At 37.8% G+C, this 25,774-nt stretch overlaps 1 protein-coding gene across 6 annotated transcripts in view; it reads left to right on the top strand.

Moving 5' to 3' along the window:
* The window catches only part of LOC136738487 (intersectin-2), a 235,780-nt gene that overhangs the window by 121,975 nt on the left and 88,031 nt on the right, over nucleotides 1–25,774 (top strand). For 2 of the 6 annotated variants that reach the window (XM_066698324.1, XM_066698739.1), the window contains 6 exons: nucleotides 1,696–1,965; nucleotides 5,861–6,006; nucleotides 7,571–7,711; nucleotides 11,381–11,468; nucleotides 17,348–17,487; nucleotides 22,856–22,936. In XM_066698324.1, the coding sequence (XP_066554421.1) occupies nucleotides 1,696–1,965; nucleotides 5,861–6,006; nucleotides 7,571–7,711; nucleotides 11,381–11,468; nucleotides 17,348–17,487; nucleotides 22,856–22,936 (866 nt within the window). The remainder of the gene's footprint in view (nucleotides 1–1,695; nucleotides 1,966–5,860; nucleotides 6,007–7,570; nucleotides 7,712–11,380; nucleotides 11,469–17,347; nucleotides 17,488–22,855; nucleotides 22,937–25,774) is intronic. The other 4 variants (XM_066698407.1, XM_066698568.1, XM_066698655.1 and 1 more) reach the window with 4 other exon arrangements.

Below are 25,774 nucleotides of genomic sequence, written 5' to 3'. Positions count from 1 at the left end.
GTGTGTGTGTAGTTTCTGTAATAATAATAAAATAACGTAATTAACAGTATGTGTTAATTTACATCCACATAATCGTAGGTGCACAATAGAAATCGGATTTTGTTTTCTGTAGATTGCGATGTGTTAACTGCCCCCTGTGGACGCGTCACTCTTACGTGCAAGTATGTTGGCAGACAGCTGTGCGACGCCCGCAGATGTACGCAGAGACGCAGATGCAGAAGTATAAACCAGCCTTAACTGAACACTACTAGCTCTATATAGTACATCCCATATTAATACATCACATCGTATTGGCTAATAGCCAGGAATTGCCGCGACTAGGTTCCACACTATATATATATATATATATATATGATAAAACGTTATTTAAAATTATTCTCGCAGTCCAGTCAAAAGCGTCTGGCAGTCCGGATTTGGCCCGAGGGCTGCCTATTGACTACCCCTGGTCTATGATATGAAACAGACTTGAACAGCAGGCGTTTAGGCGCTAGAACATGCTAGTAAGCTGGCGTACTTGAGAACAAATGAAAAGTGTTCAGAAGACCTAGGGGTCCAGTTCCAAATTTCGTGACTTATTTTCATGAATAAAAACGTTTCAAAAGCATAGGCTTTTGCTTCACAAATCTCTCCCTGTGGCAACAAACAGGTAGCCTACTGTACATGTTAATTAGTGACTCAATGGTGACTAACGCAGACCTAGCCTACCTTTTGCAAAAAAACATAAATTAAAAGAAACCTTACTACACTTCACGCCAAAGTGGCAGGTGCATAAACCATCACTCCGATTTTCCCCGTGACTGGCGCTGTCAAAGATTTTTTGAAACTCTGACGTAATCTTGTAAACTTTAGGGACGGACCTTATTATGTGTTACAAAGGCAATGCTTTTGAATCATTGCTTGAATTAGTAAGAACGAGAGGTGTAAAAAAAAAAAAAAATTATATATATATAGCCTATATTGTTGAAAATGTACGAGGAAAGTCGTAAGCCTATGTGCCCTGGACGGCCCCGGCCCAATTTAACCCCTGCCTACAATCAATGAGGCAACCTTGTAGCAGATGTATAGAAGTCTGTAGCGCAGGCTCTGGACTAATACAGCTAGCTAGCGAATATAATACATCTTTGCGCGATACTAACGTTACCTAGCTCATTCACTAGCTAGTTTTAAATTAAATTAACTGCTACTGATGAAGTGCTTCATAATGCATGAACGTTGAGATGCTTTTTTTCATGTGTAATGAATATTCATTCAGCTTGACTTGCATCCATACCTCTGCATTGGGGTACCCTCGTATTGAAACTGACATGAGAGCTTTGTGCATAGTGTAGCCTTTTTTGTGTGAGCAACAGAGTGAGGGAAAGGAGGCAGGATCTTGCCTACCAGTCTGGGAAAGTGACGTTATGATAGTCAATCTTCCATATTTTGAGCCCGGATGGTCTCTGCTCCATGGTTAATAAGTGCAAGTTTGCAGAACTTCATGTCTATTTTTCAGTATTTTGCGTACCAGCGTACTTTGATGTCAAAATGCGTAAATGGTATTCAACATTTTTACAGGTTGCCAGGTCTGGAATGTGTTTATTTTGTTATAAACATTTACCTTATCTAGATTTTTTTCAAACTATGATCTAAAATCTGTTCTGTATTCATGAGAAGAAATAATGATTGAATGTTTGCTTTTATGCATATCCATATGAGCAGTGACATTTGAGGACAAAAGAAAGGAGAACTTCGATCGGGGATATGCAGAGCTGGAGAAGCGCCGGCAGGCTCTACAAGAGCAACAAAGAAAGGAAGAGGAGCGCCTTGCACAGAAGGCATTGGAGGAGAGGGAGAGGCGGGAGAGGGAGATAAAGGAACAGGAGATGAAGCGGCTGCTTGAACAGGAGTGCCGTCTGGAAAAACAGCGTGAAATTGAAAGACAGAAAGAAGAGGAAATGCTCAGGGACTTGGAACGCAAAGAGGCAAGTATATTTTAGGAAATTTTAATTGCAGATATAACAAATTACCATATCTGCCTAGTTAAACTAGTTATATGATTTTAAAAGTATGGTAATATATGGGAGGGAAAATTTAAATGTCGTGACTGCCAATTATATTTACTAATAGGATATAATAGGATTGTGAGTAGAGCCCAACCGATACAGGTTTTTTGGGTCCGATACGAATACCGATAATTGGAGAGCAAAATTTCCTGATTATTATTATTTACTTTTTTTGTTAGCATCCAATACAGACATTTCCTCAAATCTCTCCCTGTCAGAGAGAAATTGTCAAATATGCACTGAAGGCAGGATTTTTACATTTAACATAATACACATTAACATTAATTTTCATCATAAATAACAACCACAAATTAAACATTGTAAAAATAAATAAATAAAATTAGAATGAGGTAGGATAAAGGAAAAATATAAAAATATGCATGTTCTATAAATTACAGCAAATAATATGATAGTGTTAAGTGCTGGTCTAGCTTATATTTTGATTTTACACACGTCAGGTTCTGCTCAGTCCTGCTCAGTCCTGCTCAGTGCTCAATACTGCCAATCGCACAGGGACAGGTTATAGCGCAGGCAGCACAGCACAACTGCATTTGTTTTAAAAAAAATATATATAAAAATGTCCTCGAAAGTGTAAGTTATTTAATATATATGTTAAATGTATTGCAATATGAATCATAGCCAAAACATGATGTAGGATTTGAAATAGTTTCATAAATATAATTTGTTTTATCCAACATTGTCTGGAAGGTGCATTTTTCACTAATTTTCTTCAGATGTTTTACTGTGATCTAAGCTTGCTTGTCATTTAGAGACAGTTTTTGTTTGCTGATATCTAGTCAACATCTTCAGGGAATATTTACTGTTTTCTTTATTTAATTGCTATTGTGAATTTTGAAAAATGATACATTTTTCAGTACAAATGCGCATCTATCCTATAGTATATGGTAATCTTCGGTCATGACGAAAGTAAACAATAATCAAACCCATGGATACTCAAATGCAGCGTTCAAAAACACTTTCTATTGGTTATGAGTGTTTTAGTAAAACACGTTTATTGATACGCCCTGTGTTTCTCAATTGGTGTGTTTTTGTTTCACCTTGGCTCTCAGTAGTGTGCGAACTGCGCCATTGCACATGTGAATCACTGTGTAGTCGGAAGCTTCCAGCGAAAACTAAAGCATCATAACTATGTTAGAAAAGAATGGCAAATAATTATAATAACGACTGTAACACCAAATAAACATGTATTTATTTTTTGTCTGAAGTCTGCCAAAAGGATTTTATGTTCATTTGAAAAAGATTTAGCCAATAGTTTGAGAAAATATATCGGTGCATTATCAGTGGAATATGTGCCGATATAGACATTTCTGTAAAAGACCAATATCGTCCGATATTGGTGCTCCGATATACCTGTTGGGCCCTAATTGTGAGTAAAGCTTCATGTGTTAACTCATAATTTTATGAAAGTCAGTCATGTAGTCAGTCAAATACATTTATTTATATAGCTCTAGAATAGGTAGGGAAAGTAAGGGGTGTAATCATGTTTGTTTTATGCCTAAATAAGAATCTCTATGCTTACTTTCTCTATGGCATCAGTTATGAGGTTTTTGATGGGATGTACCATATTCCTTTTTACTATTTTATGCCATCTTTTGGAATTATATAACTGTATGACTAGTTAGCTTCTGAACTATACCAGGAGTCAGTATGGTTTAAGACTATACCTATAAAAAAGTTAGAACATTTTCTTTATTATATTTTTAATAAGCAAACAATACAAAGTCCGTAATCAAAGTTCTAAAGTCCAGAATCAATCCTTCTTCTCTACAAACACACAGTAAGACACATAAGAAACATAAGAAAGTTTACAAACGATAGGAGACCTATTAATAACCCATTAATAACTAAGTGATCCAAGGATCCTATCCGGTCTGATTTTAAATGTTCCCAAATTTTCAGTTTCAACCACATTGCTTTTAGAGTTTGTTCCAGATTGTGACAACTCTCTGTGTGAAGAAGTGTCTCCTGTTTTCTGTCTTGAATGCCTTGAAGCCCAATTTCCATTTGTGTCCCCGGGTGCGTGTGTCCCTGCTGATCTGGAAAAGCTTGATGTGGTTGATGCCTTTCATGATTTTGAAGACTTTAATCAAGTCCCCACGTATTCTCCTCTGTTCCAGGGTGAAAAGGTTCAGTTCCCTCAGTCTCTCCGAGTAGGACATTCCCTTCAGACCTGGAATAAGTCTAGTTGCTCTCCTCTGAACTGCCTCTAGAGCAGCGATATCTTTCTTGAAGTATGGAGCCCAGAACTGTACACAGTATTCCAGATGAGGTCTAACTAGTGCATTGTAAAGTCTTAACATTACTTCCACCTCATACCTTCAAGGTTTGCTTTTCTAAAATTGTAGACCATTGTTTTAGACTTGGCCCTTGTTTTTTGAAAGAATGCCTCAACTAACCATATTGTGATCACAGTTTGCCATTGGTTCTCTAACTAGTGTCCCTCTGAATCATTCTTGGTCATTTGAAAATATCAAGCCAATGCATGCACTCTCTCTAGTTGGTTCCCTGACAAATTGAGTTAGAAAGCAGTCATTTACCATCTCAACCGTTTCTATTTCTGCTTCTGTAGTCCTGACTGGGCTATGTCTATGTTTGGGAAATTGAAATCCCCCATTATAACACCCACATCCTTGTTACGTGCAGTCCTGATTACATTGTAAATGCAATATCTAGCTGAATATATAAGTTGGGTGGCCTGTAACACACTCCTATTACTAATCCTCCGGATCATTTATTCGAAAGTTTGAGCCACAAAGATTCTGTTCTGTTACTGGGATCTAATTTGAGTTCTTCTGCCTCAGTGTCATGTTTCACATATAATGCTACTCCACCCCCTCTTCGACTTTGCCTTTCTTTCCTAAACTGTGTGTATCCTTTCAAATTGTATTCATCCCCATAATTTTCTGTAAGCCATGTTTCCGTCACTCCTACAACATCATAGTCACATGCCAGCACTGTGGCTTCTAAGTCTAACATCTTTGTTATACTCCTGCCATTGAGGTACAAACATTTCAGGACTTTCCTACTAGCAGTTTCCCTTTGTTTTCTTTCCTTCCATTATCAGAGCTCCCTGCCCCCCTGGTCTTTAGTTTAAAAGATTCTCAATTACTCTGCACATACGCTCTCCCAGTGCATTAGTCCCCCTTCTGTTTAGATGTAGACCTGTCTCTGTCTGTGGCAACTTGTAAATACTTCTGTTTTTTTTTTTATGTGTTGTTCTGAAACCATGTTAAATGAAAAAATGTTAAGCATGACCTCTCTGTACCTTTATCATGAAGAAGCACAAAACGAAACTATGTCAACCTCTAGTGATAATATTGTACAATGTTGTACTGGATTGCTGGAATATGTTATTAAAACAAGATTTGATTGAAGGATTTCCTTGGGATTATTTTACACCCATTCTGCTAGAATTACACTCATATATATAATGTTATGTTATTTTAATGTGATTAAATATGCAATGAATGGAAATGAATTACTGAAAATTTGAGATTAATCGCAATTAAAAAATATTCATTTGACAGCCCTAAAAATGATGTCTTAAAATTACAATCGTTATATCACATTATTTTACATACAGTTACCCTTTGATATTACTAGAGCTAGTAAAGTCTAGTAAATCTAGTAAATGACCTTGCTTAAGGGTACAACAGCAGAAATAACAATATGCTTTAATCTATGTTTACCTCACTATAGTAGCTGCATGTACACAAAAAAACACCAAATTACAGACTTAAATAGCTGGCATTGCCATGAAAGTTGAATATTGCTTTCCCCCCTTCCCTTACAGGCAGCTAAGCAGGAGATGGATCATCAGCGAAAGCTAGAGTGGGAGAGAACCCGGAGGCAGGAGCTGCTGTCTCAGAGAAACAAAGAGCAGGAAGATATTGCCAGGCTAAAGGCTAAGAAGAGGAGCCTGGAGATGGAGCTGGAGACTGTGGTCAGTGGGACGATCTGGCTATATTCTGGATGATACATTATTATTATTATTATTATTATTATTATTATTATTATTATTATTACTACACTATGTAACTTAATTTTTGTTCCTGGGTAGTAAGTGTTATTTCATAATTGCTTATGCCTCAAAAGTATAGAAAATGGCTATTTTTCCCACAAACTTTGCTTTTGTGACCAGGACAGTGATTTTTTGAAATTTAACTATTTCCAATGAGAAAATGGGTGAATTTGTGTCTTTTCGTTTACATAGTGAAAGTCAGAAAAAACAACATATGAATCCAAATTAACATGTATTTATACTAAAGTAATACAAAAATGACTACAAAAGATTTAGAAGTGAGTCTTTTTTTTTTTTTTTTTTGACCCCTTATAGATAAATTATTTATTTCCATTCTAATTCCCATTGTAATTCCCCAGTTATTTTGTGGGATAAGTCTTCCTGTTTAAACAGTCCATACTAAACAGGTTAGGGAGTAATAAAAGTCCATGGCCATGTAATGTCTACTCATCACATACACAATCAAACTGAGTTCAAAATCTAATGTTGGTTGTATAAGCATTGTAGTAATCCAGAGTGTATTATCATATACAGTGCCTTGCAAGAGTATCCAGACCCCTGACTAATTCTCTTGTATTACGGAATTACAAGTGGTATATTGAAATTTCATTCCATTTGATTTTAATTTTTTTTAAAACACTGATACTCAAATCAATTGCAAGTTGACATTGGTCATGACATCTTGGGAAATGTTAGTAATTTCCTGCAGGACAGAATACAGTTGTGCATAGCATGTTCAGGGCACACCGGCGGCACTATGGGTTATAGTGGCTAGAAAACGACTAAAAAGATGAGTTTTCAGCCTTGACAGCTAAGATGGAGGTTGGATCTGTCTGGCTGGATATGCAAGATCTCTTACTTAGGCTGGAAGATGATTCCAAATTTTCAGGGGCCTTTAACTAAATGCTTTGCCACCTTTGGTTTTCTTGTGTATTTCAGGGACCACTAAATAACCGGTTTCTTGGAATGTCAATGGCCAAACTGTAGTGTATTTGATAATATATTTTTTGTAGGGAGGTGCCAGTCCCTTTAGTGCTTTAAATGCTAATAAGAGAACTTTGAAATATATCCTGTAACGCACTGGGAGCCAGTGAAGAGAAGCTAATATTAGAGTCATATTTTCATGTTTTTTTGTTTGTTTTAGTTAAGATCCTTGCAGCAGAATTTTGAAGTGCAGAAATAGCTCTGTTTGTGCTACCTGATAGAATGGCATGGATGAAGGAAGATCTCAACACATTCTGAATGTGTGATTCAAATGGACAGATTAGATGGTTGCCAGTGACACCCAGGTTTTGCACTGGTGAAATTAAAATTATAATTCGTTTTTGGTGCAAATGTGAAAAAGCCAACTGGCCAGGTAATTAGTTTGTTTTGTACTCCTTTAAGTATTTCATCCTCATTTACACTGATCAGTTATTTTGGAGACATAATTGCATGAGGAAAATAGAAAATGTATCTTAACATTTTTTGTTTTGTTTGTTTCCAGGGTGATAAACAGAAACAGATTTCTGATAGGCTTTGTGATGTTCAGAGTAAGAGGAAGTTTCAGAAGAGTGAGCTGGACCTCATCAATCAGAAACGTGACTGTCGAATCATGGAGATCAATAACCTGCAGCAACAATTTGAGGTTTTGCAGTACATCTTATTTTTTTATAATGACAGAGGTTTAGAAAGCTGTTGTTGGATATATTTATAAAGATGCTAGAATAAAGGTCACACTGCACACAGGATCTGATGCTACATCTAAATAATATTAATTATTGTCATACAGTAGTGCTGCAACGATTATTTAAAGACTATTTGACGTATTCAAATAATCGAGTAATAAAATTGATAGTCGGGTATTTGCCAGATTTTCTAAGTGGCAGAAGGAGAACAAGTTCCTCGGCAGGAAACAGTATTCTGCAATTACTTAAAAATGCCATTCAACACCATAGTCTCTTGTTTACTTTTTAAGAAAGAGCAGTCTTTTCCCAATAGTACAAGTTCAGTGTTGGAGCAATTAAAACGAAAACAGACGTGTGTCTTCATCGACAAAAGTGATTCGAAACTGAACCTTTACCCCTGACCAAGATGTTTTTTAAGCATTACTTAAATACAAATACATTACTTTTTTCATTCCCCCGGCTTCTTGGATTTTCTTAACCCAAGGTTTAAAGGTGTGTCATATGATTTCAGGTTACACCTGTCTCTGGGAGGTCCCACAGTTGGTTAGTACAGTTCCTAACAAACTACATCATGAAGACGAAGTAATATTCAATGCAAATCCGGAATAAATTTCTTCAAAAGCACCAATCAGGGGTAGGATATAAGAAGGGACACAAATGGAAATAAGACATAAGGAATTGAATATGCCCCATAGCATAATAGTAAGTCCATTATTAAGAATTGGAGAGAATATGGCACAACTGTGAATATACAGGTGAGAAGGGCAGTAGTCAGGGAGGCCACCAGAGGCCTATGACAACTCTAAAGGAGTTACAGTCTTCCACGGCTGAGCTGGGAGACACTGTGCATACTGCAATAATAGCCCAGGTGCTTCACAAAAGTGGCCTTTATGGGAGAAAACGAAAGCCATTTTTGAAAAAACTCACATCAAATCTTGGCTAGAGTTTACCAGAAGGCATGTGGGAGACTGAGACCAAGTGGAGAAAAAAGATTCTATGGTCTGATGAGGCCAAAATAGAGCTTTTTGGCCTCAATACTAAGTGCTATGTTTGACACAAGCCTAGCAACGCACATCATCCTGAGAACACCATCCCAACCATGAAGCCTCTTGCAGGGGCTATTTGTGGCATCCGCCCTCCTGTTTCTCTTCAGTTTCAGACACTGTGATTGGCTTGTGGTGCCTCTCATGCTGCCTCCCGATTCTGGAAGCCACGCCAGCGAAACATGTCCCCTCCCCGTTTGCAGCTCCTGGTATTTTAGATGTAATTCAGAGAGAAGCTGAACTGAAAGATTCCCTCCTGCGAGTCCAAAAACAGAGGAGCATCTTAATGAAAACAATATCCTAGGTGATAGTCAACATGGGTTTAGACGAGGCAGATCATGTCATACTAATTTATTCGAGTTTTTTGAACATGCAACTGTAGCAGTAGATCACGTGAAAGCATATGATATGAATTCAGATTTAGATTTTCAGAAAGCTTTTGACAAAATTCCACACCAAAGACTGATCTTAAAATTGGAAGCTGTAGGCATTCAGGGTAACATATGTAGATGATGTATAGGAAAAGGAGGGTGTCGATAAGAGGAGTTGCTTGTAACTGGAGTGAGGTTGTTAATGGAGTTCCACAAGGATCAGTATTAGGGCCTGTGCCTTTTCTAATCTATATTAATGATCTGGAGTCTGGGATAGTTAGCAAACTTGTCAAATTTGCAGATGATGAAAATATAGGTGGCTCAACAGTTGAGTTGCCTCAGCAGCACAGGTTATTCAGGTGTGGGCTGACACCTGGCAGGTGAAATTCAATGTGGACAAATGCAAGGTATTACATTTAGGTAATAAAAATACAAATATTAGGGTATATTGTCAAAAGTGTAAAATTTAAAACCAGGGAAGTAATGTTAAGACTGTACAATGCAGTACTTAGACCTCATCTGGAATACTGTTTACAATTCTGGGCACCACACTTCATGAAAGATATATCGTGGCTCTAGAGGCAGTTCTTTTATATGTTCTTCTTATGTTCTTAAATTATATATTTTTCTAGATTTTTTGTTTGTTTTGTTTTGCTAAAGAAGTTGCATTCAAGATTTCGACTATGATTTCATCATCTTCAGATCTTTACCAGTTTTTCATTTTCTTTGTCATAGTAAGCCATAACTACTTTTCTTATTTCATGTTCTTTGTGACATTGACATCTTCATATACACTCACCTAAAGGATTATTAGGAACACCTGTTCAATTTCTCATTAATGCAATTATCTAACCAACCAATCACATGGCAGTTGCTTCAATGCATTTAGGGGTGTGGTCCTGGTCAAGACAATCTCCTGAACTCCAAACTGAATGTCTGAATGGGAAAGAAAGGTGATTTAAGCAATTTTGAGCGTGGCATGGTTGTTGGTGCCAGACGGGCCGGTCTGAGTATTTCACAATCTGCTCAGTTACTGGGATTTTCACACACAACCATTTCTAGGGTTTACAAAGAATGGTGTGAAAAGGGAAAAACATCCAGTATGCGGCAGTCCTGTGGGCGAAAATGCCTTGTTGATGCTAGAGGTCAGAGGAGAATGGGCCGACTGATTCAAGCTGATAGAAGAGCAACTTTGACTGAAATAACCACTCGTTACAACCGAGGTATGCAGCAAAGCATTTGTGAAGCCACAACACGTACAACCTTGAGGCGGATGGGCTACAACAGCAGAAGACCCCACCGGGTACCACTCATCTCCACTACAAATAGGAAAAAGAGGCTACAATTTGCACAAGCTCACCAAAATTGGACAGTTGAAGACTGGAAAAATGTTGCCTGGTCTGATGAGTCTCGATTTCTGTTGAGACATTCAGATGGTAGAGTCAGAATTTGGCGTAAACAGAATGAGAACATGGATCCATCATGCCTTGTTACCACTGTGCAGGCTGGTGGTGGTGGTGTAATGGTGTGGGGGATGTTTTCTTGGCACACTTTAGGCCCCTTAGTGCCAATTGGGCATCGTTTAAATGCCACGGCCTACCTGAGCATTGTTTCTGACCATGTCCATCCCTTTATGACCACCATGTACCCATCCTCTGATGGCTACTTCCAGCAGGATAATGCACCATGTCACAAAGGTCGAATCATTTCAAAATGGTTTCTTGAACATGACAATGTGTTCACTGTACTAGACTGGCCCCCACAGTCACCAGATCTCAACCCAATAGAGCATCTTTGGGATGTGGTGGAACGGGAGCTTCGTGCCCTGGATGTGCATCCCACAAATCTCCATCAACTGCAAGATGCTCTCCTATCAATATGGGCCAACATTTCTAAAGAATGCTTTCAGTACCTTGTTGAATCAATGCCACGTAGAATTAAGGCAGTTCTGAAGGCGAAAGGGGGTCAAACACAGTATTAGTATGGTGTTCCTAATAATCCTTTAGGTGAGTGTATATGAATGTGCAGTAATAATGCCATTACAGTTTGCTTTTGAGTGCTTCTGTTCATTCAACATGACTACAACTAATGTAATGTGATTCCACCTAATATGTTTTTGTTACACTGCTAATGGAAGTCGATTACATTCATAAAACATTAACTATTTTATTAGCTTAAGATGTCTTGTTACAGAACTTTTATTTTTGTTCTTTAGGATTACACAAAGCAACTCACTCAATTGGCCCCAGAGCAGAAACGACTGAATGAAAGACTACTGAATGTGAAAGCGAACAAGATGCCAAGTAAGTATAATGTATTTTGAGGGTTCTTGTAGATTTTGGTATGGACAGTAGTGTAACCGTTGTTTTCAAAATATGAATGTGGCAGAAACATTCCAAAGTGTTGTTTTGTGCAGAATCTTACTAATATGGCTAATGATCTCAGACGCTCACAGATCCAATCAAATTCAATTGGATTTTTGTTTTGTTCAGAACACCCTTATGATTAATTGAGTAATCCAGTAATATAAAATAGTTTTGTATTGGTACACTGTACAGAGAGTGTTTAGTTCCTGAAATTTTGAGCACTACTTGGGTGTAGTGGCCATGACAAGCACTCAAACCCCGATCTCTCGCTCCACATTGCAACGATCTTCCCACATCACTAAAAGGCCCTGGCCACTTAGCGAGGCTCGAGATCGCTACACTACCCTCTGACACGCTACAGTATGTATGTATGTATGTCCAGTGGTTCCCATTAATTAACTTAACTGTGGCGGCGCGTTTAACTTCTCCTGCCACAGTTTCAGAATGCAGCCAAACATTTTTTTTGTTTACTCTCATTATTAAACATAAAAGATCGGTATGTGCTTTGCACAGTCGATTCAGCACCTCTCGTTCACGGCCAGTCAGCCTCTCCTCTCCTCTAAGAGCGGGGCTTTGGCAGAAAATGTGACGCTTGAGTCCTGCATCTCAACACCCGCAATTTGATTAATCGCCCCCCACCCATTCAAAATGTGACATACATTAAATGTGAAATAATGTGACAATTTTTGCAGTAGCAAAAAGTTCTGAACTTGATTTTAAAATACTTATCTAACACAACATTTTTTTTATTAGCATTAGGCTATGTGAAAATACCTTCCTTGCATAATAACAGCAGCAATAAGCAGACCTGTCAACTCTCACGCATCTTGTGTCACTCTCGTATTATTAGGCTATAGTGTGCAGTTGACGTGTGACGTTTGTTTGCTCCCACGGTATGTCAGCTATACAGAGCAAGCAAATAAAGCCACTGAAACAACTGTAATAGGCTAGTCTACGGGAATTGCAAGAAATTTTGCTTGCCATTTTATAAAATGAACAGTGCACATTAAGAAGGCTATAACGGTTAACGAGAAGGCACTGAGAGCATATTATGAGGTGAGCTATCATGTGGAAATGGCAATGAAACACATCATTGCTGAGACTTTGATATTACCAGCAGCGATTGACATGTTTAAAACAAGGTACGGCGTGGCAGAGGGAGTGGAGAGATTGCTTCACAAAAGCAAACGTTTGCACTGATCTGTGCCCAACTACGGTTATGATCATCTTCTACACTGGAGGAGCATTTTACTGATTATGAATTAATTTTTCAGGCTTGGAACTATGATTGGGTGTGGGACCCGTTCCACTGTGATACTTGCATAGTTCTCAAGTTTTCTAAACATCGGTATGTGAGATTTGTCACATTAAAAAATGTGTTGACAAATACCGCTCCCGCCGGAAGAACCAGCAGCCTGAGGGGTGTGCACACAGAATAGTTTTGGGCAAATGCGTGCGAGTGTGAGAAGAAGCCTCAATGCGTTTTTTCCACCACATCTCCTGACTTACGTTGGATGTGTGAGCCCACCCCTCACATTGAATATGATGATGGTCAGTGCTATGGCTTCAACTGTAGGCTGTGTTTTAACCAGTTTCTCATAGATAATATTCAGTTGTGTGTGTGTGTATATATATATATATATATATATATATATATATAACTGAATATTATCTAAGTCCCTTTGAATAGCCTGTGCTGCCGAGTCCAGATCATTAATATAGATTAGAAAAAGCAAAGGCCCTAGTACTGATTCCTGTGGAACTCCACTAACAACCTCACTCCAGTTAGAAGTGACTTCTCTAATCGACACCCTCTGTTTCCTATACATCAACCAGTTCATAATCTATCTACTTACATTACCCTGAATGCCTACAGCTTCCAATTTGAGGATCAGTCTTTGATGTGGAACCGTATCAAAAGATTTCTGAAAATCCAAGTATATCATATCATATGCTTTCACATGATCTACAGCTGCAGTTGCACGTTCAAAAAATTCTAATAAATTAGTAAGACATGATCTGCCTCGTCTAAACCCACGTTGACTATCTCCAAGAATATGGTTTTAATTTTATTTTCTGTCTAATAATTTTCTCCAACATTTTACAAGTGATGCAGGTGAAACTGATTGGTCTGAAATTTCCTGGCTCAGTTTTGTCCCCTTTTTTGTTGATTGGTATGACATTTGCCATCTTCCAGTCAGTTGGCACATCCCCTGTTTTTTGGAATATTTGAGTTAGCTGCCTAAAAATAATGTCCCTCGTTTCTTTAAGTACTGTTGGAAATATACCATCTGGCCCAGGTGATTTGTTTGTTTTTAATTCTGCTAATCCCTTTAGTACCTCCTCCTCATTTATCCTGATCTCTCTTAGGATTTGTCTGAACTGGTTGTTAACCATTGGCATGTTATCTGTTTTTTCTTTTGTAAAAACCTATGTGAAATGCTCATTTAGAACATTTGCCACATCTTGTTCATTTTCCAAGATACTTCAATTTTTGCCCTTTATCTGTTTCACTTCCTCCTTTATTGACCTCTTGCTGTTGTAGTATTGAAAAAAGCTCTTTGCATTAGTTTTAGCTCCAAGAGCTATGTTTCTTTCTATTTCCCTCTTTGCTTTCCTCATCCCTCTCTTAAGATCTCTTTGCAGAACATATTCTTTGTATTTTCTTTTGTCTCCATCCCTTTTGTATGTGCTATACAACATTTTCTTTCTCTTGATATTTTTCTGTTAAACCATTTTGGCCAATGTTTTTTGGTCCGGGTACAAATTTCTCCTGAGCCTCAAGTAGTATATTCTTAAAATATAACCATCCATTTTCAACTGAATCTATCCAGTGTGCTCCAGTCTTCTAAGTGCTGCCTCATACCTTCAAGGTTTGCTTCTCTAAAATTGTAGACCATTGTTTTAAACTTGGTCCTTGTTTTTTGAAAGAAATCCTCAAAGCTAACCATATTGTGATCAGTTTGCCATTGGTTCTCTAACTAGTGTCCCTCTGATCTTGGTCATTTGAAAAGATCAAGTCAATGCATGCGCGCTCTCTGGCTGGTTCCATGACAAATTGAGTTAGAAAGCAGTCATTTACCATCTCAACCGTTTCTATTTCTGCTTCTGTAGTCCCAACTGGGCTTTCCCAGTCTGTGTTTGGGAAATTGAAATCCCCCATTATAACAGCCACATTCTTGAGGTTTTTACAAAAGAAAAAACAGATGACATGCCACAGGTTGACAATCAGTCCAGTCAAACCCTAAGAGAGATCAGGATAAATGAGGAGGAGGTACTAAAGGGACTAGCAGAATTAAAAACAAACAAATCACCTGGCCAGATGGGATATTTCCAACAGTACTTAAAGAAATGAGGGAAATTATTTATAGGCCGCTAACTCGATTATTCCAAATGACACTTAGAACAGGGGATGTGCCCACTGGCTGGAAGACGGCAAATGTCATACCAATCCACAAGAAAGGGGACAAAACTGAGCCAGGAAATTACAGACCAATCAGTCTCACCTGCATCACCTGTAAAATGTTGGAAAAAATGATTAGACAGAAAATAGAGGAGCATCTCAATGAAAACCATATTCTTGGAGATAGTCAACATGGGTTTAGAGGAGGCAGATCATGTCTTACTGACTTACTACATTTTTTTGAACATGCAACTGCAGCTGTAGATCACGTGAAAGCATATGATATGATATACTCAGATTTCAAAAAAGCTTTTGATAAGGTTCCACACCAAAGACTGATCCTCAAATTGGAAGCTGTAGGCATTCAGGGTAATGTAAGTAGATGGATTATGAACTGGTTGATGTATAGGAAACAGAGGGTGTTGATGAGAGGAGTCACTTCTAACTGGAGTGAGGTTGTTAGTGGAGTTCCACAGGGATCAGTACTAGGGCCTTTGCTTTTTCTAATCTATATTAATGATCTGGACTCTGGGATAGTTAGCAAACTTGTCAAATTTGCAGATAATACTAAAATAGGTGGCTCAGCAGATACAATCTTGGCAGCACAGGCTATTCAGAGGGACTTAGATAATATTCAGTTGTGGGCTGACACCTGGCAAATGAAATTCAATGTGGACAAGTGCAAGGTAATACATGCAGGTAACAAAAATGTCCACTATAATTACACTATGGGAGGTACAGATCTAGATGAAGTAACGCATGAGAAAGACCTAGGAGTCTATGTGGACTCCTCACTTTCTCCATCCAAGCAATGTGGGGAAGCAATAAAAAAGGAAAACAAAATTCTAGGGTATATTGTCAAAAGTGTCAAATTTAAAACAAGGGAAGTAATGTTAAGACTGTACAATGCACTAGTTAGACCTCATCTGGAATACTGTGTACAGTTCTGGGCACCACACTTCAAGAAAGAAATCGCTGCTCTAGAGGCAGTTCAGAGGAGAGCAATCAGACTTATTCCAGGTTTGAAGGGAACATCCTACTTGGAGAGACAGAGGGAACTGAACCTTTTCACCCTGGAACAGAGAGGACTTCGTGGGGACTTGTTAAAAGTCTTCAAAATCATGAAACGCTTTGACCACATCAAACCAGAGGAGCTTTTCCACATCAGCAGGGACGCACTGACCTGGGGACACAAATGTAAATTGGGCTTCTAAGCATTCAAGATGGAAAACAGGAGACACTTCTTCACACAGAGAGTTGTTACAATCTGGAACAAACTCCCCAGCAATGTGGTTGAAGCTGAAAATTTGGGAACATTCACAAATAGACTGGATAGGATTTGGATCACTTAGTTTAGTATTAATGGACACCAAACGAGCATGATGGGTTGAATGGCCTCCACTTGTTTCAAACTTTCACTCCAACTTTCACTCCATCACTCCAGAGAACGTGTTTCCACTGCTCCAGAATCCAGTGGCAACAAGCTTTACACCACCCCAGCCAACACTTGGCATTGCGCATGGTGATCTTAGGTTTGTGTGTGGCTGCTCGGCCATGGAAACCCATTTCATCAAGCTGCTGATGAACAGTTATTGTGCTGACGTTACTTCCAGAGGCAGTTTGGAACTCATTAACGATTGCTGCAAGGACAGGCGATTTTTACGCTTACGCCCTTCTGCAATCAGCAGTCCTGTTCTATGAGCTTGCATAGCCTTTCACTTCGCAGCTGAGCTGTTGTTGTTCTGAGAGGTTTCAACTTCACAATAACAGCACTTACAGTTGACCAGGGAAGCTGTATCAGGGCAGAAATTTTGCAAACTGACTTTGGCAAAGTGAGCTTTTCAGTATGGCACATTCTACTGCTATTTTTTGTCTATGGAGATTGTATGGCTGTGTGCTTGATTGTATACACCTTTCAGCAATGGGTGTGGCTGAAATTGCCAAATCCACTAATTAGAAGGGGTGTCCATATACTTTTGGCCATGTAATGTAATGTTGTACTTGATGGCCAGTATTTTTCCGCAGAGTGTCTCCCCCCTCTGGACCTAAAAAGCCGTAAACAAATCAAGTGCAAAAAGTATCCCTCGCTCTCTACTCTGTCAGCTTAGACACCATTAACACACACACCTGCTGGGAATGACAGGAACTGGGAATGCAACGGTTACCCAATTGGTTCCTGAACTCAGTGTTAAATAATAGCAGATGACTTATCCTTACATAAGAAACCTTTCATGATTAAAGCCCTTAGTTTTTCAACAAGGTATAAATCTTTATGCAGCTAGCTGTTCAAATTAATGTATTGCATTTATCATTATTTGCTAGAAGTATGTTTCTTTGTTGAATCTAACTGGCTTTTGTATTCCCAAACTCAGAGAGAAATTAACACATATTTGCATCTCTTTTTATTCTTTAGCTACAACACTGTTTAATTTAACAAGAGGTGCAATAGAAAAGGATGCAATGTGTCACAAACTGAAGAAACAACTAGATGCATTGGAGATCGAAACATCAGCTAAGCTCACTGAGTTGAATCTGTTAAATAAGGAGCTCAAGGTAAGGTCAACTTTCCAGTCCTTTCTTCAGTGTTCGTCAGCACATCAATGTGTCTCTGTTCCAGTTTACTTTTATTATTCAGGTTCGGATTAGGAATTTATATTCTGTATATTTCTGGAAAGGTATTGTTGTTTTACTTTAGCTCTAACCATTAGACATACCTGTAGTTCTATTGAGTAGGCCAGTGCCCAAAACTGTTTGTTTTTCTTTATGGTGGTGTGAGTCATTATTTCATAACCCAAATGGAAAAAACAGAATGAGTTTTGATTTGTTGAGTGTCAAATCTGACTAGCACAACACAGAACTCAAAAGTTCTTGTATCTACACTTCAGGATTCCACATTGAAGTCCATAATACAAAATATATATTTTTCAGAATATAATATTAGTCACAATATTAAACATTTGAATTGTAGGGTATTGAAGGGGTCTGTCACTTTTTTCCCTTGACTATTCTCAATAAATATTTCAACCTCATGTATATACGTACTTTAGAATAACATAAATTTAACATATATTAAATGCATTTGTATGCATATAAAGTCCTGGGAAATACAAACACTTAAACAAACAAAAAAAACAAAAATCTTATTTTCATTAGACTTCTTTTGATATCCCATATAATCACAATATATGTATTTTGATTCATTTTATTAATAAATACTGCTAGACAAGTCAATTTGAACATTTCTGGTTAATATTTGTTGAGAGTTCGAGGAATGTACATTTGTGATTTTTCCTTGAAATAAGTGTTTTTAAGACATTTTCATTTATTTTGCAGTCTACCTTAAACCAGTCAAATTGATGAATATTAGTAAATCTGTTAGTGTATTAGACATTTATTTAAGGAGACAATCATCCCTTTATTACTATTTCATCTTTTTCAATAGTATTTCTTAGAATGTATAAATAAACACACAATTTGTCAACAAAAGAGTAAATGGAAAACAGCACTGATTCCCAGAACAATTTATTTACAATACAGAAATCATAACATCAATGCGGTAACATATATATTACAAAGATTACATAATCGTAATAATGCATGGTTTGCAAGCAGCACATTAAGTGTCACTACATATTTAATACAAAAACAATGTCCACTGCATTTTGATATTAAATGTAAGCATCTTATTTCTGTAAAATCTTCTTTCAGCATCTGCAGAATTGGTAACGACATAAATTTAGCCTTAAGCTTTTAATTGGGAAATAATGTATCCCCTTCAACTCAAAATTCATTCAACATAATTGTACTGAAGTATGTTTTTGCATATGGTAAGTATATTTAGAGATATGTCTAAATCATTTTGAGATATCTTCAAATTACTTCCTGTTCATTCAGATATATCTGCAAATCATTTCAAGATATCTTCAAGTGACTTCCTGTATTTTGGCTGAGATATCACTTCCTGTTTCCTCATTCAGATACATACAAATTAATTAACAGGAAGTGATAATATTGGGCTACATACAAAAAGTACTTCCTGTATGTAGCCCAAGATTATCACTTAAATTATCACTTTAAATGATTTAGAGATCTCTAAATATTTGAAGATATCTCAAAATAATTTAAAGATATCTAACTCAAAAGTACATTTAGATATGCCTCTAAATGATTTGCAGATATCTACAAATATTTCGAGATATCTCTAAATCATTTAAAGATATCTTTAAATGAATTAAAGATATCTCTAAATGATTATTTGGCTTGCCATAGCTAAGCAACTCTTGTAACCATATAGCATTACAAAGAAGCTAGGTACGTTCAGAACAGATTCGCAAGGTAATTTTTTTGCGTTCTGGTACTAATTTTTTTTTGTACAAGTTTATTTAAAATGAGTTGTCATCCTATGAAATGTTTTGTTAACACTATTGTGAATAGAAAATATAGTTTTGCACTCTTTATTAGTTGATGGTAGCTTGTTTTATTAAAGTGGGTGGATTGGATGGCTATAAGCGGAGGAGGTGGCCATCATTACAAAAGCTGATTATGTGTTTCTTTCCTATTGTGTTTATCAATATCCTCATTATTTTCTGTGTACATTTCCAACTTTCCAACAGTTTTGTTGTAAACAAATAAATCATTTTGTCATGGAAAATTGGAAAATGATCATAGATCATGCGTGGGAACCCTGTGAATTTAATAGATTTTTTTAAATATTTGATTTAATATTCAAACAAATCAGGGTAAAGAAATGGAAAAGCAGGAGAAGTCGCATACACTAGCAAAGAGGATGGCAAGTTGGGAAGTAAAGTGACAGGCAGGGAGAGAGACAGCACCTCTGATTTCAGTTGGTCACGATCAGGACCAACAAGATTGTGGAGTAATGCTGATCCATATGATTATTTTATTTGTGCATTTACCCCAGATTTGATTGAGTTAATGGTTACAGAATGCCAAGCAGGTTCATTCTCATAGTAATTTTGACCCCCATTTTGGTTTGATAACTGGAAACCTACTAATTGCCAGAAAATGTAAAAATTCAATTCAAATTTCAATGGGTCTGGTGCTAAACCACAGTTGCTTAGAGTAGTAATGCACAATCAATAACCTGGATCCATAATTTCTGTAAAGTAATTCGCAGATTCAAAATCCACCCCTGCTAAATAGTCACACAAAACTTTCAGAGAGAATATTATCCCTACTATGAACTCTCCCTAGAGGAGTCAGGGATATCTTTCCATGGAGGTATTGTTTTGGCAGTTTAGTCCCAGCAAGTCACTTTTTTGGAATATTTTGTTTTGTCCAAACTGATGCCCCCCCACACAACACATATAACTGGGATGGCATACTTGTATGACAAAGATGTCAAAATCAATCATAAAGGCAGTTTAAAGTGTTGAAAATGAAGCTGGGAGATCAGCATCTTTCTTCAGAAATGTCCCCTTTTAGCAACGCATTTCAAAGATGCAGGCACATTTACTTTGTTTTCCACTGTGCCTGACATCCAAGTTATTTCAAAAACAGCCAGAAGGGTATCAACTAGTCCAACCAAAGTCGGTAGAGGATTTTAATCAATACATGGGAGGATTAAACAGAGCTGACCAACTGTGCACATACTATAATGTTCCTCACCACTCCGTGAAATTATATCATCATATTTTCCACCACACTAGAGAGGTAGCTCTTGTAAAAACTTGTATCATCTTAAAAATAAAAAAGGACCAAGGCAAATAAGATAGCTGAGGAGATCAGAGTAAAGGTAGTACAATGACACAACTAACAATGCAATGCCAGTTGTAGCCATGGGATTGAAGGAATGCTAGAGAGACAGATAGGGAGACCTGGTGAGGCACCGTGTGGGATTGGATGTGTTGCCGGGGTCGATCAGGTGGGGTTTAGGAAATGCAAGGCAAGGTTATGGTGCAAGGAAGTGATTTATTATTTGCAAGTGATTCATGCATGAAATAAATAGACATGCAAAAAAGAATAAACTAAACATAACAGGTCCCTCTCAATACAGATAACTAATACACAATGGACAAGACAAACAGCAACCAAGCCAAGTCTGTAATCCAATGCAAAGTCCAAGTTCAAATCCTAAATTAGATACTGTAATCTCCCTAATCAATTTCTGTCTTTGCTCTGTACTCCCTCTCCACACTACTCCCTGTTGTGTCTGCAAATGTCAGTGAAATAGTGATTTTATCACAGGTTGCTATTCTAATTTGCAACTCTGAATTGGTGCGACCAAAATAAACCCTCTCTGTCCTATAAAGTTGTGAAGAAACGTACAGTCAAAGGAGGCAAGACAGAAGGAAGCTGGAATTTTGTACTTTTTTAAGGGGGCAGAAACCAACAGGAAATCTAGAGAACCAGAAAGATTGTATGTATGTATTTATGTATGTATGTATGTATGTATTTATTTATGTGTTATTTATCCAGGGTGACTTACAAAACATAAGAGTAATACAAAGTGCAAAAATACAGTACAGTTCAAAGCATAATGCAATTTACAAATTCCAATTTACACACATGTATAGGAAATATACAGTAAACAATAGAAGTCCTAGATCCTACATAGTAAAAGCTAGTAAGTGCAGGCATCATTAAGTGCTAAGGGAAAGTAGGCATACGGGAAATCAAAATAAACAATATGAGTACTAGTTATGCAATATAAGGGGTAAAGCAAGATATACAAAATACTTTCTGATTTGAAGCATTCTCTGCATTCCACCTCTAATTATTTAATTCCTCATATCCCCTGTAGTCCTGTTGCTACTATAAATAAGTAAAATGTACAAAATTTGTATTGAAAACTTAAAATTTAAATAATGGTGTAATAAGATGCTGGAGCTACAATCCAACTAAAGAGCCAACCCTCTTTGTCTAGTGGAAGTGTGTGTATCTCAGGCTGTGTTAAATTCCACAACCTCTTTCCCTATGCTCTTCTCCCTTTCAAATTATCACTTCCAGGAGTGAGCACTTCAAGTAGTATTCATTATAAAGCACCAATAATTGGTTGCCATTTTATATGGTATGTGTGTCAAAACAAAAGATCAGGAGTGGAGAAACAATGGAGACATTTTACTGTAGCCACAATGGCCCTCTTTATATCAGGGCTCTTCAACTAGAAATGTATTAATTGCTAATTGCTAATCCATGAAAGAAAACTAGTTTAACCAACTGATGATGCTTAAATTCAGTACCAAAATATAATGCACTCTTCTCTCTTTCGTGAAACTAAGGGCCTGTTCACACTAGTTTTCTTTTCTGTACTCGAAACTTCAGTTCGATCGTTTCCTGTTTGCAAAAGAACCAAGTTTTTCAAGCGAGCTGAACTTATTTTGCCAAATGGACCAAGACCACCTCATTCAGTGGTCTCAATTCAGTTAGTTTGCCAATCGAAACTTGTTGTTTACACTCTTCTCCAAACATACCAAACAAAACCATATCATACTGAGTAAGAAAAAACTTCTAGTGTGAACAGACCCTTTCCAAAATGAACTCAACACGTTTGTACACACGGCAAGTATGAACAGCTTGCACACTGACACATTGTTTCAAAGCAAACTAACTAAACTGAGTTAGTTTGAAACTAACCCAGTGTGAATACCCCCTGAGCGACACTTATGTGCTCCCTGAGAAAAATTGTATATATTTTTTTAACTTAAATTGTTCCTATATTGATTTTCTGATTTCAGAATGTCCCATCTAAAATAGCAAAATAGCTGAAAGTACAGTCTACATCTTTGTATTATGAGTCTTTATAAATGCTAATTAACAAAACAATCAGTTAACATCATTAGTTGTCATTCCATTGTAAACAATGTATGTCACTAATCTGTATTTCTGCTGGTATCTGTATTTTTTTTAATTACTGCTAGTGTGCTTTAATCTCTCCCTCTCCTTCTGTCTGTTTCTACAGTTTGAGGATATGGACGACTGTGTCCTTCATTGTCTTCTTTCTTTACTGAGCTGTCTGAGCAGTCTGTTCCTCTTAATTAAGGTTATTTTACTTATTTGTGTTATTTTATGTTTGAGTAGAATGTAATGTGCATGATATATTTTATATGACCATTATTATGATGTTGTCGTTAAAAATATTTCCCTTTTTTTTCCCTTCATTGCTTCTATCCTGTTTTCTCACTAATTAATATCCTGAGGGTCTTTGGCATGTAATCACTATAAAATATGATGATGATGTATTACTATTAAGTGTACTAATACTATTTATGTAACTCTTTTTAAATGCTTTTGCATATGGAACATGTTTTCCAAGGTTTTCATGTATATAGCTGAATTATACATATTCATGTGTTTGTATCTATATGGGGTGCTGAACACAAAAGTATTTATCTGGGTGTGTGTGTATATGTGTGTAAGTATGTATGTACAGTGGGGGAAAAAAGTATTTGATCCCCTGCTGATTTTGTACGTTTGCCCACTGACAAAGAAATGATCAGTCTATAATTTTAATGGTAGGTGTATTTTAACAGTGAGAGACAGAATAACAACAAAAAAATCAAGAAAAACGCATTTCAAAAAAGTTATAAATTGATTTGCATGTTAATGAGGGAAATAAGTATTTGACCCCTTCGACTTAGTACTTGGTGGCAAAACCCTTGTTGGCAATCACAGAGGTCAGACGTTTCTTGTAGTTGGCCACCAGGATTGCACACATCTCAGGAGGGATTTTGTCCCACTCCTCTTTGCATATCCTCTCCAAGTCATTAAGGTTTCAAGGCTGACGTTTGGCAACTCGAACCTTCAGCTCCCTCCACAGATTTTCTATGAGATTAAGGTCTGGAGACTGGCTAGGCCACTCCAGGACCTTAATGTGCTTCTTCTTGAGCCACTCCTTTGTTGCCTTGGCTGTGTGTTTTGGGTCATTGTCATGCTGGAATACCCATCCATGACCCATTTTCAATGCCCTGGCTGAGGGAAGGAGGTTCTCACCCAAGATTTGACGGTACATGGCCCCGTCCATCGTCCCTTTGATGCGGTGCAGTTGTCCTGTCCCCTTAGCAGAAAAACACCTGCAAAGCATAATGTTTCCACCTCCATGTTTGACGGTGGGGATGGTGTTCTTGGGGTCATTCCTCCTCCTCCAAACACAGCGAGTTGAGTTGATGCCAAAGAGCTCGATTTTGGTCTTATCTGACCACAACACTTTCACCCAGTTTTCCTCTGAATCATTCAGATGTTCATTGGCAAACTTCAGACGGGCCTGTACATGTGCTTTCTTGAGCAGGGGGACCTTGCGGGCGCTGCAGGATTTCAGTCCTTCACGGCGTAGTGTGTTACCAATTGTTTTCTTGGTAACTATGGTCCCAGCTGCCTTGAGATCATTAACAAGATCCTTCCGTGTAGTTCTGGGCTGATTCCTCACCGTTCTCATGATCATTGAAACTCCACGAGGTGAGATCTTGCATGGAGCCCCAGACCGAGGGAGACTGACAGTTATTTTGTGTTTCTTCCATTTGCGAATAATTGCACCAACTGTTGTCACCTTCTCACCAAGCACAATCTTGTCCCTGACATCCTTGGACAGCTCTTTGGTCTTGGCCATGGTGGAGAGTTTGGAATCTGATTGATTGATTGCTTCTGTGGACAGGTGTCTTTTATACAGGTAACGAGCTGAGATTAGGGGCACTCCCTTTAAGAGAGTGCTCCTAATCTCAGCTCGTTACCTGTATAAAAGACACCTGGGAGCCAGAAATCTTGCAGATTGATAGGGGATCAAATACGTATTTCCCTCATTAACATGCAAATCAATTTATAACTTTTTTGAAATAGATTTTTTTGTTGTTATTCTGTCTCTCACTGTTAAAATACACCTACCATTAAAATTATAGACTGATAATTTCTTTGTCAGTGGGCAAACGTACAAAATCAGCAGGGGATCAAATACTTTTTTCCCCTCACTGTATGTATGTTTATACGTACGCTGACGAGGATATTAACGATCACTGCATCGAATGACACTGCTGTCAAAGCGGCTGTAGTGTAAACATACAGTATAATTGCTATTATGAATATTTACACCGAATAAGTATGGAGACATAAGAAACATAAGAAAGTTTACAAACGAATGGAGGCCATTCGACCCATCGTGCTTGTTTGGTGTCCATTAATAGCATAGTGATCCAAGGATCCTATCCAGTCTGATTTAAATGTTTCAGCTTCAACCACATTGCTGGGGAGTTTATTCTAGATTGTGACTACTCTCTGTGTAAAGACGTGTCTCCTGTTTTCCGTTTTGAATGCCTTGTAGCAATTTCCATTTGTGTCCCCGGATGCATGTGTCCCTGCTGATCTGGATAAGCTCCTTTGGTTTGATGTGGTCAATGCCCTTCATGATTTTAAAGACTTGGATCAAGTCCCCACGTAGTTTCCTCTGTTCCAGGGTGAAAAGGTTCTGTTCCCTCAGTGTCTCTGAGTAGGACATTCCCTTCAGACCTGGAATAAGTCTGGTTGCTCTCCTCTGAACTGCCTCTAGAGCAGCAATATCCTTCTTGAAGTGTGGTGCCCAGAACTGTACACAGTATTCCAGATAAGATCTAACTAGTGCATTGTCTTAACATTACTTCCCTTGTTTTAAATTCTACACTTTTGACAATATACCCTAGCATTCTGTTTGCCTTTTTTATTGCTTCCCCACACTGCTTGGATGGAGAAAGTGAGGAGTCCACATAGACTCCTAGGTCTTTCTCATGCGATACTTCTTCTAGTTCTATTCCTCCCATAGTGTAATTATAGTGGACATTTTTGTTACCTGCATGTATTACCTTGCACTTGTCCACATTGAATTTCATCTGCAAGGTGTCGGCCCACAACTGAATGT

The sequence above is a fragment of the Amia ocellicauda genome, chromosome 1, assembly GCF_036373705.1.
Source record: "Amia ocellicauda isolate fAmiCal2 chromosome 1, fAmiCal2.hap1, whole genome shotgun sequence".
NCBI lineage: Eukaryota > Metazoa > Chordata > Actinopteri > Amiiformes > Amiidae > Amia > Amia ocellicauda.
Note: the sequence above shows the minus strand (reverse complement) of the source record. Positions and strands in the feature narration are given on the sequence as shown.